Below are 21,479 nucleotides of genomic sequence, written 5' to 3'. Positions count from 1 at the left end.
AGAAATGTCATTTGCAAACATCTATCTTTGTTTATTATTACAACTATAATGCTCATCCAACCTATCACTGTCTGCCTGTGATTGTGTGATCCCTCGCCAACCTAACCTTTATTTCCTGTAACTCCACTAAAGTGATAACCAACAGCAGCGGACATACTGGATGTGTCTGGTCATGATGACTGCAGCTGACTCAAAGTGGATTCAAGGGAGACTGGTAACACCACAAGAGCCAAGGGCTAATTTAAGCAATGCACCCACCTAACCAGAGTGTTGGTCAAGGTGCAACTGAAGTTCCAAGTTTGGAAGAAACCAACGTCTGTAGTCAGTATGCAAATATCACTACGAGTCAACCATCTTACTCCGTAAGTAGTGGACAGAACAGGGCTCACTGAGCTCTCTTGCATGGCAGAGGGCTGCGTGCCAGGATCTCCCCTTGAGTAGGGATGTCTCTCAAGGTTACTCCTTGAGGTTGAGAGAATCCTTATGTCAGATACTTGAAAAGATGAATTGGGAATAAGTGTGCCAAAACTTTTGAAATCTTAGCTAAGTGATATAAAGGACTGATTGCGCACATATAATCTTTTAGACACAAACCATTGACCAAGTCTGGATTCAGCCACACCTAAACTCACCTCTGAGAAGTAGTTTAGAATGCAAGGAGATCCTTTCTGAACCTCATGATTCAATGGAATATCTCCTTGACAATTTTTTCTGACTGTCCCTCTATGCAGTAAGTAATTGAGTGTACTTTGCAAGTGAATCTTGTTAAACCACTGCTGTATTTAATATCAAACTTTGTTAAATAAACTGGTTATATCAATAAACATAATGCTATTTCTCTCTTATGAGTGAAGTGCATCATTCCATCTGCAACACTGCTCCTTTCTCTTCTACATCAAACAGGATGCATGTGCTCACCTTATGCTTTTATCATTTAGTACTGAAGCAATGACAGGCAGAGTACAGGCCCTCACTACTTGTTTGTTCATTACATCTTTCAAACAAGTCTGTGCTTTCTTTGATGTTGATTTCACAAATGGCAGAAACTCTTTGCAGACATTTACTGAACTACTTCACTATCATTACTTTTCTGAAAACTGCTTTGCCATGGTACCTAACACCACACTATTAAGAAAGTTACACCACTAGCATGAAGATAGCTTTCTATTGTCCATTTTACTCCAACAATTGTCTCCTGTTTATATTCTAAGCTTATGAGCATCTGTTCTGTATAATACCTAGCACAGTAGAGTCCTGCTCCATGATTGCAGGTACCTAGATAAAAAGGTAAAACAATTCAAACAGCAGGACAAAGATAAAAACAGATGAAAAACAAAGTAACATTTTCAATGCCTACCAGTCCTGCAGAAGTTTGACATTTTCTAGCATTTCTAAAGACAGGTCAAGTTACCTAAACTCACACATTTACTGCAGATGGCCAATTAGAAAAACAAAAGGAAAAAAGAAAAAGAGCAGACAACTTGGCTACTAAAATTTTCATCCAAACAGAGGAGTTGTGGGGGTATTTCTTAGCATATGATTCAGATCACTTTTAAAATGTAGCATCATTAAAAGAAGAACAATGCTCGTTTTGCTTGTTTGTTCACACACTAGTTACAGGGGCAGGAAATGCAAGCATTGTAGCAGCCAAATAACATAAACACCACACTGACACAAAAATAGTGGTATCTAACCATTAAGTCTTTATGAGAAAAATGCGTATTTTAAGCATAAAATAGAATACCTAGTGATTTAAAGCTACACAGTTAAGAGTGTTTAGCAAATGTATAGGTCAAATACACAAGTTCAAATGCAATTAGGTATTTTCAACTTACCATTGTGAACTGCCCACATTATGCGGAAAGCTGGACCACCAATCTCATCAAAAGGTTTCCTACGGGTTATTACCTCCCAGAGAATTATACCCCAACTGAAAACGTCACATTTTTCACTGTAATTGCTACCTGGAAGAAAGCCATTAATATAATTTGTCTCTTTTTTATATAACACATTAAAAATAACAGTTTGAGCTGATAAATAGCTCTATATATGCTTCCTTTCACTTCTCATTTGTTTTGCTGAGAAAAACCAGTTTTTTAAAGATGGCTGATTCATGCTAACTTAAATCTGAAATCATTTAACCATAGGATCATTAAGAATGCTTCTCTCTGGAAATTTGGAAATCAATCCTCTTCACTTGGACTCATCCTGAAATGATAAAATGTGTCAGTTTTCTTATATCATATTTATAACATTTATTAAGTTTCAAAGATCTCTTCAAAGATAATTGACTATGCTTGCTTCTTCTAAGTATTCTTCAACTCACTTCTTCCATGTTAGTCACAATACGCCAGCCAATAACATCTCTGTCATATCCACTGCTCTTTATTACAAGTCTTTAGCAGAACTAGCAAGTTACCATATGCACAAACTGGCAGACTCCTCAATTCCTCACCATCTTATTTCCTCCCTATTTATTACTCTTACTCTTTTTGTCATGTCATTACTAAAAGTTCTTCCAACAAAAAGTACAATATTTCTAAGACTCCCACTGAAGACGCAGAAGACATGTAGGTATATAGAATAATGAATAAAAATGTTCAGACACTGCAAAGAAAGAATGTATGCTCTGTAACCGTAACTTATGCACATACTAAAAAGAAATGTGAATGAATAATGACAGGATAATAAATGTGTGAATGTGATAGAGATTTGTTCATCTATCTTCAAACAAGGATCAAATTAGCATCAAATGGCCAGGAGATATTTTTGTTAATATGTAATCAGAAAGCATCAAGACAATTTAATAAATAGCAGAATTAAAGAAGCCTAATTTCATGTGGATATGCACCATACAGCATACAGTTGCAACAGCCTGCGCTCTACCTGTAAGCCATCTTCCTCTGCCCCCATACCTCTGACAAACTGTGCAAGGAAAGCAGCATGTTCTCAGGCCAGTTCTTGCAGACCAGCCAGTTTCAAGGCAGACAGGAGAGATGGGCTGCAGCATAAATCACAAATTCTAAAGCATTTATTTGTACTTCTCACAGCTAGTGCTTTTACAAAATCATTTAAGAACTTGGCATCACCAAAACCCCTTACACCTTTATCAAAGTAGATGAATGTGTGAAATGTTATTCTCCTATTTAAGCAATGAAATTTATTTTGCTGATGAGAAGCCTTGAATTAATTCTGAAAACTGAGTCCAAAAGAAGTGAAAGAGTATTCTGTATTGTTTCATTATGTAACGGACTAAGGTAGGATAGACACAGTGACACAGTCAATCCTCGATTTATCTTATTATCCCAGTCATTTTTAAATAGTTTTTCTAAATGGAATTCCCAGATTGGACACTTGTTCTCTTTCACTTTATCCTGATCTAAATATTATTTTAATTTAGATTGCTTGATCTGCACAAAGCTTTAGGTGCCCTAATATTTAATATAGGGGGGGAGGAGGAGGGCTCGGGGGGTAGGTGGAGGGGAACAAATATTAGTATTAGGGCAACTACTTCAATGAACCCTTTACCACCTACAAACAATACTTCTTGTGCCTTTATTATTCTTATCTAAAAATGTCAGTACTAGAACAGTACTAAAATATTACCATTTATTCCATTGTTGAATACTGATGCAGTAGCACAAACAAACAAATTTTAACAATTTTGATATTTGGCGTGATTATTGTAGTAGTTTAATGACTGTTTCAAGAGTAATTTGATATGCTACCTCACAGAAGCTACTAAATTCGCTTCTTTCTTGTTCTTGTGTAAAGATTTGTGTCACTATCAGTAAAAGCTTTCAGATAAAAGTACATAAACCCAACTGTAAACTGAAGGCTTATGCTCTGTCCAACAATAAATTTGCAATAAAAGAATTCATTGTTCTGCCTTACTGAATTCAAAAGGTGGTGTCCTGGAGAAAACACCTCCTACAACCGTGTATGGACATATATAACTTGCTGCTCCTCTTCAGAATAAGGACAGTAAAAGAGGCCACTTAGATCCAGAATCTGGGAAACCATTTCTGCACAGAGGCACTTGCCAAATATTATATCAAAGCCAGGACACCTGCTTCCTAAAGCAGGAAGATGACTTCTCCAGGCCACTCTGCTAATTGCAGTGGTAATTTAAGGCATTGACTGGCTAAAAGGTGTTTAATTTGCAATCTAATATTGACTAGATTTTTTCTCTGATAATCATGCAGCAATTACACCTATCTAATTATCAAGTGTCATCGGTTTTCCCCAGCTACACTCCAAGAAATAACTTATTTTCCTACTTAACTAAATTAACTGTTAACATCCAAGTTCCTCAGTATTCAGGAAAAAGGAAGCACATCAAATCTCTAGATTACACAAAAAGAAGATGGAATTACAAGAAAGTAGAGGACTGATAATGAAGTCAATTATGTTCAATTTAGAGACACTAACAGGAAAATTCTAATGATGAAAGCTGATCAGAATAGGGAGTTAAAGTAATGACAGTATATTTAAATGTCAGAAGAGTTTGAAATTACTGAAGAATCTCGGAAATAGCATAATCATGGGGAAATAGCCCTCTGGCTATGTTTTACTTACTTATAAAACAAAAGCTGCTGTCTAAAGGTGTTCCTTATGTAAATCTCAGCAATAACACAATGTTCATGTAATTAACTAAAATGATAGAGTCAATTCAGTGCTGCTCTTCAAAACTCTGCATCATGATTTGGCAATACACAATCATACTGATTTGTAAATAAATTCTGCCAAGACTCTTTCAGCTGTTACCTCAAACTTTAATACACTGATGGAAAGCAAGGAAGATTACACGATGAACTTATTTCCTGCACCAAATTAATTTATAGTTGCATCCCTAGAAAGAACACATAATATTGACACTGTAGATTATTGTTACCTTCAAAAACTTCAGGTGCCATCCAAGCAGCACTTCCCTTATTGTTGGTCATGTGTGTTTGAATATCACAGGCTGTACCAAAGTCACAGATTTTTAGAACTGTCCCCCCAGCTACCAAGAGCAAACTGTCAAAGAAAAATAATAAATAAAGTTTTAATCATTGGATTAAATAATCTGGTAGTAAACCAAATTTCTTTATCCCAACGATTATAATTTTAATACAATTGAATATCTATGGCTTTGCTTCTCAGTGCTTAGCTTCACAATCTGAGAAATAAGTAGGGTCACTTGTGACTAATATGAACAGATGACATTTTAAAATAATCAAATATGTTGTACTTTATTAATATTTCTACATGCTAGATTTTTCAATAAGCATCTTTAGACACAATAAATCACTAAGCTAAATTGACAAAATTAGTCTTTCTGATGCCAGAGATTGCAAAACAAGTGCTGCAACAGTTTTACTAAAAGACGTGCAATCAAGACTCCCATTAACATCAGTTAATGTAGCTATTTATTTAAATGAAATCACTTGAAGTTACATGTTAACAGCTCTCTAAATCAAAACTGGGAATCCAGAAAAGAATTAAAGGGTGGCTTCACATTGTAATTTTAGCTGGTAATATCTGCAGGCTACCACCAAATGGGAATGACCCTGCTGATCCCCAAATCTGTTTCCACCTAATCAGTGGAACCAGATCTGAAGCTGTAAAATGAATCAGATCAGCAAACTGCCTGGGCACAAAACTATTTATTTTTGTTTCCGTAGAAAATGATGGCAGATTCTGGCAGGGGCAGTGGAACAGGCTGACAGAGAGCACTGAAAAGGATGTCATGTGGGGAAACAGCTCTAATATATCTGATTAAATATAATGTCAAAGCCAAGAAACCAAACAACTGCCCCCACCTAACATGGAACACCACAGGCCACTGTAAATTTTGGGCATTTCAAATGCCTCTGATTTGAAGCCCTACCCCTATCAAAATCTTCTTCCATGATGCAGGGCAAAAGCAGGATGATTTTCCTGTTTTAACAGAAAAGAACAGTACAGTTCATTTCCTGTAGTGTGCACCATCATTCTGTAACTGAAGTTTCAAACGCACGGCTTTCATTTAGAATATAGAATCATAGAATGGTTAGAGTTGGAAAGGACCTTAAGATTATCTAGTTCCAATCCCCCCACCATGGGCAGGGATAACTCCCACTAGCGCAGGTTGCTCCAAGGGCCCTGGAGCCTTGGAAGCCCCATCCAGCCTGGCCTTGAACACTGCCAGGGATGGGACATCCACCACTTCTCTGAGCAACCTGTTCCAGTGCCTCATCACTCCCACATACATACAGTACATCCAAAAAAAATGGTATTTCTTTCAAATGCAATGAAATTATTATAAATGATCTTAAATTCCAATTGTAAGAAAATATGAAATATGAGACATAAACCTACTTTGGTGGTTTCAGGTCTCTGTGAATTAGAGCCTTTGGTTTCATACTGTGGAGATATGCCACTCCTTGGGAACATTGTAAACACCAACTCATGGCATGTGCAGCAGTGTAATGAGGCAGAGGTTCAGCACCATGCAGCACTGCAAAACAAAGGCACAAACTAAAAAGAACTTTATTGCATATTACAACAGATACAATGGAGTTAACAACATACCAGTCAGAAAGTTCTACGGGATCTAAGTAATTATCAATGCCTCAGTACTGAAGCTGAAAATATCCTTCTGCAGACTGTTAAAACAATAGAAGTATTAAAAACATTTTCAATTTTTTAGTATGTTATTCATATTCATTTATGTTAAAATTCAGTATGAAAGGAGTTGCTTGCTCTCAGCTACCCCTGGTAAAGTTGATATTAAGCAAATGCTCAGGGCTTTACAAATTAAGGAGGAATCTTTTCAGATGTTCCACTGGAAAACCTTAAATGAGTTGCATAAAATATAACAAAGTAGTATCAAGAAACAAATCGGTGGACTCCAATCTCCTTAAAATTATTTTAAGAATTTTAGAGAACCACAGAATGGTTTGGGTTGGAAAGGACCTCTGGAGGTGCACCAAGCGGGATCAAGCACGCCACCTACAGCTGGTTTCCCAGGTTGTGTCCAGGGGGCATCCGAGTATCTCCAAGGATGGAGACATATGTATCAAATAACACATATTTTAGATCGTGCTTGCCCTAACACTAGCAGAAGTCACTACATTGAAATGATACTCACCATTGTATAGAGAACCTCCTTCAGCATACTCCATAACAAGACACACCTTGGAGAGGGGGACAAAAAAAAAAAAAAAAAGGAATGTTCTAAATGTAGGGGCAGAAAACAGCTTTTGTAAACTGAAAGGAAAAGTTCTCTAAGGGGAACTGCAAAATATCCATATCTAAGCTAATGGAAAATTTATCTATGGATAAAGAGTCAGTTTGAATGGTACATATTTACATATAAGAAACAGAAATCAGTTTTATATTTAGTACCCACTGTAAATTAAGAAAGAATGACCTCCCTCTCCTCAGGCTTGAAAAGCAAACACTGCCTTCAAATGGCAATTCATTTGTTTATACTTTAGTGGTTTACAATAGACTTTAAACACTATTTCAAAAGAATACCACTAGTACCAACTAACGAGAGATGCAGCATTACTTTAACCAATTAAATCGCCCATACTAGAATAGCTAAGGATACATCTGGCCTGTCACAGTCTTTGCTCTTCTGCTTTGAGAATTTGTGGGACTTTTTCAGCTGTGGCAGAAAGAAAGCAAATCCTGAAAATTATATATGTAAGAATAGGAACTGATGTACAAGCTATGAATCATGTGTTGCAAATGTATTTTCATATTGCTGATTTGCAATTAATAGGACTGCAGATATGAATGACACTACATATTTAATACATCAGATGCCATTCCGACAAACTGAAGTATAATTGGTGCTTAAAAATAGCTGTGGGGTTTTCTTGAAAGAATTTACTTCTTATAGCAGGGGACAGAAAAAAATAAACCCCTGAAAATATCAACCAATCTACGCATCTGTATATTTCCTTATTATGGCTAAAACATACTATATATATATATGTATATATATACACAATATACATTTTTTGTATATAGAATACACATCTTGTTCAGTGGTGCTTGCATATATTGAACTAGTCACCTTCGCCATACTGACAAAGATACAACTTACTGGGTTTAGACAGGCTCCATATAACTTGACAATATTGGGATGGTTTACTCGTGACAATTGTCGAAGCTGCAATACAAATAACACTTAATTTCAAACTATGGAAAAAAATAAGGCTAACGCTTTATTTTCACATTTGTAATTCAAACATCACAACAGCAATTACAGTTTTATACACTTACATAACCCTAGATGGTGATTTTAGGTATTACTATCTGCATTTTAATTTGTGTGATTAGGGTTGTGTCCAACTGGAACTGTATTTGAAAAGAAATTCAAAGAAATTAAATTTAAAGAAAGTATTTTTTTCATGGTGTAGTAAAACCACCCAAGTCATAAGCACTGTGTATCTATGACCTCTCTGAGTTCTGTGCTCTTCCTGGAACCTCCAATTTTGGAATCCTGATCGCCTGACTACAGAAAAAATCTGAATCATATCGGCTTTATTCACAATACAGAATACTGTTCTAAAAAAACCCACAAAAACCAAACCACAAAATGAACCACCCCACCAAACCCCTGTAAAATAAGCCAGCCAATTTAATGCTAATGGGACATAGTTCCAAGAACCTACTACTGCTTGTACTAATTGACAATCTATTTTGCACTGAATTTTTCTTTACCAGTAGGTAGTAGACAGGAAAAAAAAAAAAATCAAAAGGATTCCCCCCCTGCCACTTTACACAGACTTCTGAGGTAGCTAATGCTGTTCGTTGTCTAGGGAGCTGTTTTTTTCTGTATACTTCATAAGTTTTAAAAAACAGAGTGGAGTAGTACAACTGATCTTGCACTGTGTACAGCATCCTGAATGCCAGTAACTACTGAAGCATTTCTGGGATTACCTTCCCAGATCTCTTTCTAACAAAAATGGTAAGAGACTGATCAGATCTACTCAGTATTAAATTAGACTCAGTGACATTAAAAACTTTCCATGGTAATGAACAACATATAAATATTTACACAAAGGCTTATTACAAATATGCTTCCTTTAACCCTTCACATTCTTAGTTCCAAAATTGAGATTTGTTTTTAAACATATTTTGTATATATTGAGCATCCTAGACCCTCACTGACTAAATACCAAGCAGTAGGTCATAATATATCTCATTTAAATTAAACGTCTAACTTTTGATTTCAGAAAATGTTGCATATCTTGGAAAGTCTATCACTATATCTGAACTACTCAAGTTCTTTCTGAAGAAGCAGACATTGAATTAAAAGAGTGATTGTCCTTAAATGAATTACATGCATTCATGAACTTGTACATAAGAAAAAAGAATTAAATTATTAGAACTGTTGACAAAACAAAGAAACAGTTTTAAGTATGGACCTGGTTGTATGAAGACCCCATGCTATAGCCCCTGGAAGTGTTAATCAGCTCTGAGATTTTGGTGAGTATTTCAGCTGCACCCTGACTCTGCACTGCAACATAACCTAGGAACTGGTGTTTCCCCAGCTGTGTGCCCTCCTCTCTCATCCCTTGTTTTCCAGTTTTTATGGGAAGCAAACTAAAGGAGCTGCAATGTGCTCTGACAGGTGTCCTGTTCTGCAAGACAAGAGGTCCAGGCTTACACTGGGTACTACAGGCTGCATTTATCTTGTAATATAGACAAGATAAATGTCTGTAGGTGGGTGTACTGAATGCTCCCATGAAGTTAAGAAAATACCAAACCTTGTATTTTCCAGCAAACTTACTGTACCTCTACAATAAAGGCTTTTCTTTCAGATTCACTTTCTATTTGTTTAATGGCTACATCTTTAGCTCGCCATTTTGCCTTGCAGACCACACCAAAGGCTCCTCTTCCAACAACCTAGAACAAAACATGAAACACTTGAGTTATAACTTGAAATGGTTTAATTAGCTACACAGAACTTCAGGGACGGAAAAGAATTTAACTTGGAAATAGCGCTTAGGTAAGCTTCCTCCAGAGATCATTTACAGAAGAATTGGAAAACACACAAATATTTTATTAACACGCAGTAACAGTATGTCAGCAAAAGATGATCTTAATTATTTCAAACAAGATTTGCTCAGGAGAAAATTAGGGGAATGATGGCAAATTTAGTTTTATAGATTTCACTAGTGAAATTACACCTATATACTGTATTTTTCTATTCTTGCTAATTATAGGAATTCAAACAATTGCACAGGACTCTGATACAGTCATGATGAGGTGCTCAATGTGATCAAAGTTATTCTTATAGGCTTACTGGTGAATTCACTCCTTACCAGGATGGCTTCTTAAAAGAAAAGTGATTTGTAGGTAGTGAATGACCACAGATTTCCAATGCTAAAACAATGCCAACTGCCTGCTGCCTGAATGCTTATCCTTTGAGGGAATAATATTTAATAATTTATTTTTAATGTCCCCCAACATAGTAATAATCTGGACCATAAATTAACAGTGCTGATCCAGAGAAACCAACTCAGTAGCTAGGAATGTACAAGCACCAGACTGTACTTGTCAAAGCTCCATGTCAAAGCAAACTGACTATCATTTATGTAAACCATGCTTGGGTTAGGTTCCCACTACATGCTTTCCTAATGAATGAATAAATAAATAAATAGCGAAGCTGATTTCCCTTGAGAATGGGGTGGAAAAGTCTGCAGGTGCATAGCTCAAGACCTGCTAAACTTTCATGATGAATACGAGAAAGCCTGCAGTCAAGGGCCGAATCTGAAGAGGGATGAAAAGAAAAACTGAAAAAATAATCAAGAATTTTCACTCAGATTATAAAAGGGGAAGTATGCTCAGTATTTCTGAAGTGTTACATACGATAGGAGAGACGCTGCCCAGCAATGGTGATCAGCAGCATTTTCCCCTTCTGGTTTCCTTACTACACATGAATAACAAATTTTCTCTTCTACATTACAGCATGCACTTAGCCTTCCAGGAGTTCTTGGCTTCTCACCTTAACTCCCCACAACAGGGGCTCACAGACTGTGTCTACCACAAGATATATGCAGCAGATCCACAGAACATGTTCCATTCTGCCCCATGTAAAAAGGCACCTGCTGAGTGTAACCTCCTCCCCCACCTACAGTAGAGGGCCTCGACTCTTCACTTGTATAACACACACCAACTATTTTCTTGCAGTCCACAACTGAGGTTGGAAACACCAAGCCATATGAATGACAGTCAAGCAGCCTACAAAAATAGTACATATAAACAAATTGGAAACAATGAGTCACTGGAAGACCTAAAAGTCCCAAGTACAAATAGTCTCCCTTGGTATTTCCTCTTCTCTCTCAGACCACATTTTGAATAAAATTGCCCAGTCTCTTGGGTTTGACAAACCTCCTGCCCCCAGCACAAAAACTGCCCATTACAAGCCCTCTATCCACCTCACATAGAAAATGACCAGACCTACAGTTCAAGAAAAAATGTCATCATTCTGTGTCTGTGCTGTAAGTCTGCCATTCACAGCAGCGCTGATATACGGACCACATGGAAATCATCCACCATGCAAGCACACATAACTCAGACAGCATTCTGCTCGCACCTAGGAAGTACTAAGACTAGACAGTTAACAAGAGAAGGATGCCACAGAGGAACTTGGTAGGACAAAGTGCACTGCCAGCAATTCAGTTCCAAGATAAGCTGCTCCCCTACAATATGAAGGAAACCAAACTGACCAAGTAACTGTGAAAAACTCTTCCCTCCCCTTTGGGAAAAGGAGGTGTGCATATAATGATTTCTCCTAGCTAGGTACAACTGGCCTTATGGTACAAGGCTGAGTGAGACTCCTGTTAAAGGCTCAATTTCTTAATGTACCTTTTCTCATACTCTTCATGGGTTCTGAATACAGCTCGGTTACATTTAATCCAGTGACACTGGTTTGGTAAATCAGGGGTCACAAGTTCTCCTATGAAGACAGGCTGAAAACTGGGGTTCTTCATCCTGGAGAAGAGAAGGCTATGGGGAGACCTTATAGCAGCCTTCCAGTGCCTAAAGGGGGCCTACAAGAAATCTGGAGACAGACTTTTTACAAGGGCATGCAGAGATGGGACAAGGGGTAACAGCTTTAAACTGACAGAGGGGAGATCTAGATTAGATATTAGGAAGAAATTGTTAACTGTGAGCATGGTGGGGCACTGGAATAGGTTGCTCAGAGAAGTGGTGGATGCCCCATCCCTGGAAGTGTTCAAAGCCAGGTTATATGGGCCTTTGAGCAACCTGATCTAGTAGGATGTGTCCGTGGGGTTGGAACTAGATGAGCTTTGAGGTCCCTTCCAACCCAAATTGTTTTAAGATTCTCTACTCAAATTCAAAATTCAGCCCATAAGCCAATATAATTATATTCTGTTCCCCTTAAGATGTATCCCTATTTGCAAGTTTAATACCAAGAAATGATACATGTATTTCCAGTTTATGTACTAGAGAAAAATGTCATTTTCCAATTTTGATCCATTTTTAAATAACATTTCTGTTCAATAAAGAAACTAAGATATACGAGTATACCTTCCAATGTAATGTTCTACATTGTGCCATGAATGTCACAATACTTGGGCTCTAGTCGAAAAGTTTAATAAATTGCAACAATCAGATGCACTTTATGAAGTCATGCTGATGACTGAAAATAAAACCAATAATAATAATAAAAATAAAAAAATAACAAACACAACAACAACAACAATAAAATTATCTATGTCAGGCATCAAGAGGAAGAGCTTACCAAGCAATCTAAATCTTAATTACATAACAGAAAGTTGTGAGAGACCATCAGATATATAAATTTTACAGTTGGCGAAAAGAGCTTGATAAATGACTATGCAGTCAAGGTTTCATAACAATTTATCAGTGACTTGGTGCCTGCTTAAGCGGAGGACTGAACTTGAGAAGAGGACACGAATGCACTGAATATTTACCTAGGATACAGGGAAAACAGAAGAGCTGTTGAGTAAAGCAGCTCAGCTCTTGGACAGCATACGAAAAGAGCAACCGTCAAAAGCAATGATGGATCCAATCCAAACTTGGAGATTACCATGTGCGAAAGCCCAATATGTCTTTCCTACTTAATCTGGAAAAAGTACCTTACTCATCATAAAAACATCCCTTATAATTGACAGAATGCAGTTTATGGTGGATTTCTTATTTTCTTCCTTTTAAGTTTTCACTGAACTAACGCCCTGAAAATTAAAAATCTTAGAATCTGTCAGAACAATTTAAACACTATGCACACTTCAACACCGTGTGCTGGAACTAAGTAATTTAATAGCACAGGAGGGAGGCACTGCCTGAACTTTAGTTTCTTCATACTCATTCCTTCTTGTCCCCTGCTGTTGGTGCCACACCATATGTTTGGGCACTAGTGCATATTCTGAATTATATGAAGCACAGTTAATGGAATTATTGACACAACAAATCAATAAACAGCAGTTGATCTGTAGCACTGTGTATGTTTGGAAAAAGATCTAAAAATAAACACAATGTTTTGGTAAATGATTTTGGCCCTCTAAATATCTTCTAGGAGAAAAAAGAAAAATACAGGGCAGATGACACAGTTAGAAATAGAACACCAGTGCTTCTACTTTTCCACAGAACAGAATTAAGTTTGTCAAGAACCACTCAGTTAGTACATGAAACAGATACATTTTAAATTGGCAAAAATGCTTAAAGAGCTTTGAAGATTGAAAAGTATATACAAATTTATTTTTCTCCCTATAAAACTCATACCAATAAAAAGCTATGTTTCACTGGGCAACAAAGTGACACAGTGAAAGAAAAGTGTGTGTTTTCCAGATAATGTATTTAGAGTTTTATTTAAAGAATATGAACCATACAAGAGCCCTGGAACCAACATTACCTCTGCCTCTGTGTACAAATAGTATCAAATGCTATACATAAACAAAGATACATGATACTGACTTGCAAGTATGTAGACTATACTGACTGGTAAGTATGTTGACTAGAAATGCAGGAAAGACTGCAGATACATTTCAATCTTAGGACATATTTTGTCCTAAGGGATGTGACCATCTCCCCCCCCTTCTCCCAACAAAACCACATATGTTTATTCAGACGTACCCTATTCCCCTCCCAAATGTTGAAACACAGGAAGAATTAATTTCACCTTTGCATTAAGAGCACAGGTTTAGCACTCACTCAAAAATATGAAGATGCAAAGTTTACATCTCTGTTCATGAAGTTTCCATGCTAGTTAGCTCTGCATGCTGGATACCTAGTACTTTTCTGTCTTAAAAAACCTTGCTGGATATATAAGACAGCAATAAAATATAGTAGCTCCTTAGTTAGCAGATTCTTTGGAGAATTACCTTCATAATTTGCAGTACCCACATGCCATGTTTGTTTACAGTTTTGAGAAGCAAGACAAGCAGAGTTAAAAATCCCAACATAACACAAACCAAACAAAACCCATGCTTCTCAACAGAGAGCAGTCTCTAAATTATCTTCATTATCAATGTCCATTTGGTATACTTGCAGATGAAAGGTTTATGCAAACTGAACTCCGTGTAAGTAAAAAGGTAAATAGATACAAAGTTCTACAATGCTTTGCAAAACCAGAAACATATTTTTAAACTTAGTTGCTTCTACTCTTTTCATCTACCACAGTTCGAGCAGTACCAATATAGCATACTAATATTTTCAGGTTTTCACACATCTGCCTGTATAACACATGGAAAGGATATAGATAAAAGAAGTGCCAAAAGCAGCCATGAACAACCGTTTACAGCCCCTAAAAATACATGCCTACATTTTCTACCATTTATTCAACTAGCTTCAAATTCCAACTTTGGTTCCTCTTTGTGTGCTATGCTTTATTAAGCAGGTTGAAACAAATCGGCCCCATGCCACAAACGACTGTGGCCAATACCCTGGCAGCACTTTTAGGAAGGAGTTCAGATCTGCCAATTCTTACAGCTATGTTCTTTGACTTGTTAGATTTATTTGTACGCTTCTAAATGTTGCTTTCCCTTTCTGGGATTCATACAGCAATGAAAAATCCAAACCCCAAAATTGACTGTCATCCCCCCATAATCCATAAGCAATCCCATTAACTTTAAGTAAACTAAATAACTTAGATTGAGCTTCCAAGTTTCAACTTCAAAGTTATACAAAGGACCATAGGAAAAAAAACCCACCATATAATGAATGAAAATCAGCTATTAAAAAGAAACTTATATTCTCAACAAATATACATAACTTCTGCTTGCCACAAACTAATACAGTTGGTCCATGTTTAGGGCATCATCTGTTAGGGCACAGCACTCTATAGTTATTATTTAGCAACTCGGTCATCTGAATGTAGTTATGTTTTAAGAAATCGCTCTCTTTTCAACTTCTTCAGAACATGTCATAGAGAATCAAAGTACCATCATATATTCCTAAAATTATGGGTGTTTCCAGAAATTTTTTGCTTGCTCTGAACACACGACCAATCCCCCTTGCACTGATAGTTTAGTTATTCTAAGAAATGCATGCATCTCAAGCAAAGATAACAATTTATCAAGGTCATACTTCCATTCCAGCTTTTACATACTGATAGCCTTTTACACATCTGTCTTTAGTTAAAAACATTAATACAACACTTGCCTCATGTTCTAGTATGAATCCATTTGTTCTGTTACAGCAGCCCAGACAAGAGATTCTAGTTTAAGACACAAAATATTGGGTTACGAGGCACTCAGGGTGAAAGACTTCGATACCAGCTGAGCCTATTGGACTGGTACAGTCTGGAAATACTGGTCTTTGAAAAACAAATAATCATTCTGCAGTCAGTCATTACAATACTGCTAGAATCCACTGGGTAGGAGAAATAAGGGACACACAGAGTTTGCTCTGTTGTTTTAGTTTTTTCTTAGGAAAAGGCCTTCTACTCCTGTTTCTGATCGCAGTTACACTGTCACTCGGTTGTGATCTTAGCTGCTGCATCAGACATGGAACTTCATTTTATGACCTTCTCATAAATAACACATCTTATTTTCATCACTATAATAGAAAAGCCTATGAGGTTTCTTTCACATACATTCTTTATGAGAGTAAAATACAAGTTTATTATATAGGATGCAGACTGGTTCATTGGACAAATCTGTACATGTAGAAATAAGTGTGAAGTCTTACGTTAACAGTTTAACAAGCTTATTAGCCATCTTCTAACACTTACTGCACACTAAATTTCATCCACATGAAATTGGTGTTGTGTAATCGCCAGTATAAATTTACATTCCAGCTGACATTTCAGCTATTTTTCATTGTAGAAGAATGAAGAGACTCTTCGACTGGTATAACTAAACTAAATTTAAACAGTGATTTGAATTAAATCAGAAATGTATTTAGAGTAAAATCACAGAGGATTCTGGAGTACATTTTCACCATGTACTAACTTTCTGCCTTCCCTCCTGGATGCCCAACTTTGCATCTTGAAGGCTTATTTTCTGAAAAAGGCTGAGAAATTTTAGAGGTGACTGACTTCAAACGAATTCCTAACCATCATCCTTTCCTCTTGAAAACCAAGCCTTTTGTATTTGATGTCAGATATCCAAGAATATTGTTCAGATCTCAAATCACACCTGTGGTTCTCATCCGAACTTCAAGATTGGTATTCTACAACTGGACACAATACCCCAGGACATAAAAACAATGGAGGTGGTAACAACTCCAGGCTCAGCAACAGCTTAAGCAAATGCAAATCTGCTCTACTTTGTAATGCAACGAACTTAATTAGTCACTGCATCTCATTAACTTTTTAAAAATTAACTACTATAAAGGGGAGCAAAAACCAGTTGTCTCACCGTATTCCTCATTCTCTTGTCTCTGCACTGCTCTGATCTGTAAGTGCAGGGTACACATGCAGATCTCAGCACAGCTAATGAAATTATTCAACTGTTTCTAAAATGCCATAAATTGCATTTCCTTAGTTGCTGGCACCTTAAGTAGGGCTTCTAAAATATTTAGAAAGTTTGTCTGCTCATCTTAAAGAAAAAGTTACTCTAAACCTCTGCAGAATTAACTAGTGCTGTTCAACTAGATTGCTGAAATAAATTTCAGTGTATACCAGAATACCACAGTCTACCAGTAGATCGTTAACAGGTTTCAACTAATTTGTGCTTTCAGACTGTTCAAAAGTAACCTGCAATTACACAAATATGGCAATGGTTTTCAACCTGGTGATATCAAACAGTCATGGGCAAGGCCACAGCATACATGACCAGACATGTATCTTCTGGCCATACAGTCCAAGGCATACACATATCATGTGATAAAGAGGTCTGCGTTTTGGTCATGTATGGGATTGTTATCAAGTTACATGACCGAGGAAAGGCTGTGCAATTTTCAGGAAAGAGTGGCAGGGAGCATGTTGCCAGAACAATCCAAAACCATAGTCTGTTCATTGCTTAGATGTGAAAGCTCCTCTGGGAGGAAAAGGCAACAGTTTTTAGCCTAGATTTAAATATGAGATTTTAAAATAGGGCTGTCAGACTGTTAACTTGATTTCAGTGATATTAAGTTTTCAGATAAAACTGCAGAATTTATTTATGAAGTTTCTAATGATTTGTCTATCTAATACCTGAAAACTTCAGAGGCGACATTGTAACAGTCAAAAATTTCCACAGTAAAGTAGGGTTTGCTTCTGTTGAACACAAGTTTTATACTGTTTCTCTCCTTTTAGTTTTGAAGATGCTCCCACTGTCACACTGATTTTGATTTGACTCCAAGTTGTTCGTAATAATTCTCTCTGTATTTTACTTCAACCTTAAATAATGAAAAGGCAGCTTAAAGTTGGAGACATGTTTGACTAGTGGGAAATAACACTACGGTACAGTTAGTCATGTGCATGGCAGCTAAAATGAAATATGGTATGTTCCTGGTTTTACCCAGCAGAGTTCAACCAAACCTAAACGAAAGCACACTTATAGATCTCACATTTATTAGCAAGTACTCAGGGCTTGCAACTATTCCAGAACTTCAATATCTATTAATAAACCAGTGGCAGAGTGGGACTGCTATCTGCTGACAAGACAGCCTTGATAATACAACAGCAAAGCTACAATTATACAAGCATTCATTACAGCTCTTAACAGTGTAGGTCTGTTGACAATCCGCTTTGAAATATCTGAAGTTTTCCAAGCATATCAAACCTGACCATTTTGAGTCCTTACAGCCATTTAAAAGTCATTGAAAACTTCCAAGCCTCAAGTGAGAGCACAGAAAATCCTCAGTAACTATGTGTTTTGTTATGACTGTGAAGTTGACTATTTGTGCTGAAACTGCATTATAAGAGGTCAAAACCCACAGTTGAGAAAAGCAGGGTCTAAGTATGGTCTCTAATTCACCTGTTTTATTGTAAAGTAGATCTTATATTTTTTCCTCTGTGCAATGACTTTTAGACTGTGTTCAGCACTGCCATATCCCCATTGCCTACAAGAATTTCTGGTAGGACAGGTACCCTGAGTATAACTTCAAATGCTACATCAGCTGTCATCAGTTTCTCATGGAGAGCACACTTTATCAGAGCTCCCCTGCTTATATCCCACGAGTTTTGTCATCTCCAACAGAATACTACTTTGAGGATAATGCAACAATCATATTAAACAAAGCACAAATTACTGTTTAGGCATTGTCTCTACATACATTTTTGTGCATACAGCCCTGCCTTTGAGGGTGCTAGACAGGTATGCAGGCCATAGACAAGCTCCAAACACTAAGCCTGAGAATGATAAATTCTAGTTACACCAATTACACACTATACAGCTCCACATTTCCTGCATGTAAAATGGCAATATAATCCTTGCTAAGAGCCTTCCCAAGGGTGTCATGAGGATTAAAGATTTGTATAGCATTTTATTAATTCAAAGTTCTATGCCTAACATATTACATGTGCTACTCTGTTCTACAAGCCATCACAGGGCACGTTTCTTATGATGGATAAATTCACATGAACTTTGTTTTCTTCTCTGGGTAAGAAAGGCCATTTCTCTCAAAACATGCGATTTGATCCCTGTCCATTACTAAGTGTTGCAAAACCATCAAACGCAAAAACACTTTCGGTTCCCAAACACTGTGAAATTTTCTCACTTCAGAACAGCTGAATGCACAAAGGGAAGATTAGACTTAGAAACAGATACTGTAATGATTGCCATAATCATAGAGAGGGGAAAAGGCAATATTTTGGAAGACACCATCCTCTGAGAACTTTCAGTGTCTGCTATGGTGAAAACTCAAAGTTTCTGCAACGCTACTTGAACACAACAAAGTGCCCTTATGTTCTATGAAAATATTGGAGACTCTATGTTCTGCAAACTCCCCTAGGCCATGTGAGCCCAGCACAGTAATGACAAACAAATAGTGTCTAGCAAACCCTTTTAAAAATGTGAGACATTGTTTGTTATACCTACAAAACCTACACCCCAAAACTAAATTCACTTCCACATAAACTTTTTAAGAAAAAGAGGGCAATTAATAATGAGAGAGAATTATGTCAGTCTATGAATAAAAGCACACAGTTTCAGCAGTCTTGGGTGTCTGTTAGGTCCAGCATCTACAAGCTGGCCTCATCAAATTCAGTGTGGATTTTTGATTTCATCAAAATCAGGATCCGTGTGAAGCAACATCATTCCTGTAGAGAATTTAACAGGGAAGGAAGAAATTCAACAGCAGCAATTATTTTAGTGATTCTGAGAGGTAAACAACATTGTGATATATGCATACCAATGAGCCCTTGTAGTAAAGCATGTAAGCTATCCTACATCACTCCCATGCTACTTTCACAGGAAATCCAGACAGATGAGAGGTACATCCAAAATTCTGCACTTTACCAATCCCATTCCAGCCTCAAAGAATTTAAAACAGTAACTTTACTATGAAACTTTCCACATCAGAAATACTTGCTTCTAGCTATGTTATATGACAACTGAATGTCACTTCCTGGGTAACATGCACAGGTCACAAATGAAAAGTTACAGATCCATGACTGCAAATATCATGAGGCTATGTTGAGAAAAAAATCATAAAAAAAAAAATAAATCTGTATTGCCTTACATCTAAGAGACCTCTAATTTAACAAATAATTAACACTGGTATGATGATTATATATACAGTGGTCCAGTTACGTGGTAGCAAGAGAAAGCAGGGGCATACAGAAATAGAGAGCCAGAAGTATCGGAATTAACAGTTCTCCCTTAAGTCAGAGTTTGGCAAGAGCTTTTGCCACCCATACTAAAGTAGGTGGCAAACAGCAGGCGAAACTTCAAAACTTAAAAGTCCCGAATAAATGTACCCCACTTAAACAACCCCCCATAACCCAGCACCAGGGTTAGCAAAAGTAAGCTGGCACCTCGGCTCCCAGACATACCGCCTTTGTTCTCCGGTGTCAAGTACTGTAGCATCCGGAGGACAAGGGAACCCCCACGCAGGCACACTGAGGGGTGTCCCGACAGCCCCACACATGCAGGAAGCCTCCACGGCCCCTTCCGCAGCAGGGGCCGGCGCTGGGAAAGGCCATCCCAGGGGCTGAGCGGGGGACGCCGTGGCCCCTCCGGCCCACCAAGCAGGCCGCGCCCGGGGAGCAGGGGGAGGCGGCCGTGCCGTGGGGCCCTCACTCACCTCTTCCACCTCGATCTCTTTGTAGTCGATTTCTTCGAAGTTGAGGACCGGGGGGGTTTCAATCATTTCAGCGGAGGCGGCAGCGGACATCCCTCCTCTTTCACCTGGGGAAGGAGAGGCCAGGGCCGGCTGCAGGCGGAGGGCTCGGTGCCGGGCAGCCGAGGGCCTCGGCCGGGGCTACGCGGGGGGCGCTGCCGCAGGTCAGGGGGGGCCTGGCCGAGGCGCCGCCTGGGCCGCCGCGCGGGGCGAGGCCTCATCCGCGGCGGCCGCGGGCCTCAGTGGCGGCGGGCAGAGGCCCCGCCGGCGGCGGCACCGCTCCGCATCCCGCGCCCTCGCGCACGCCCTGGAGCGCCGCGCCGGCCGCCCTAGGCCGCGGCCTCTGTGGAGCCTAGGAGTCGCGTCGCCAGCGGGGAGAAAGGGGCGCCCCCGAGGCCGAAGCCGGCCACCTCCGCCAGCCCCGGCAGCGGGCAGGGGGGCCGCGGCGGGGGGGGCACAGGAGCCGCTCAGAGCCGCGCCGCGGCTGCCGCCGCCGCTGACATCAGCGCCGCTTCCTGCTACCCCGGCGGGGGAGGGAACAGCCAGGACGGGGCGGGAAGAGAAGCAGGGCAGCAGAGACGGCGGCCGCGGCGGGCACGGCCTGGCAGGGGCGGACACGCCCCCCCCGGCCCGCCCCGCCCCTCCGCCCGGTGCCGCCAGGGGGCGCAGCCGCCTCCCCAGCCGCGCTTCCTGTCTGCGCTCCGGTCGGCGCTCGCTGGTGCCGGGGCCGGTTGGAAGTTGCCGGCGGCCGGTGTCTGACGCTGGGGCGGGCAGCGTTGCCCGATCCGGAGGCAGGAAGG

General features: G+C 39.0%; 1 protein-coding gene across 6 annotated transcripts in view; it reads right to left on the bottom strand.

The window, feature by feature from the left end:
• MAP3K7 (mitogen-activated protein kinase kinase kinase 7) overlaps positions 1-21,239 on the bottom strand; it is a 49,601-nt gene extending 28,362 nt beyond the window's left edge. For 4 of the 6 annotated variants that reach the window (XM_065681216.1, XM_065681217.1, XM_065681218.1 and 1 more), the window contains exons 1-7: positions 20,644-21,239; positions 9,778-9,888; positions 8,081-8,146; positions 7,115-7,160; positions 6,343-6,481; positions 4,895-5,019; positions 1,836-1,964 (exon numbers count right to left, since the gene is read on the bottom strand). In XM_065681216.1, the coding sequence (XP_065537288.1) occupies positions 1,836-1,964; positions 4,895-5,019; positions 6,343-6,481; positions 7,115-7,160; positions 8,081-8,146; positions 9,778-9,888; positions 20,644-20,733 (706 nt within the window). In that variant the 5' untranslated portion in view covers positions 20,734-21,239. Of the gene's footprint in view, positions 1-1,835; positions 1,965-4,894; positions 5,020-6,342; positions 6,502-7,114; positions 7,175-8,080; positions 8,147-9,777; positions 9,889-20,643 lie in introns of those variants that run through there. The other 2 variants (XM_065681223.1, XM_065681222.1) reach the window with 2 other exon arrangements.
• Between the last annotated feature and the right edge of the window lie 240 nt (positions 21,240-21,479).

This window comes from Lathamus discolor, chromosome 5, assembly GCF_037157495.1.
Source record: "Lathamus discolor isolate bLatDis1 chromosome 5, bLatDis1.hap1, whole genome shotgun sequence".
Taxonomy (NCBI): domain Eukaryota; kingdom Metazoa; phylum Chordata; class Aves; order Psittaciformes; family Psittacidae; genus Lathamus; species Lathamus discolor.
This window is presented reverse-complemented; position numbering and strand designations above follow the sequence as displayed.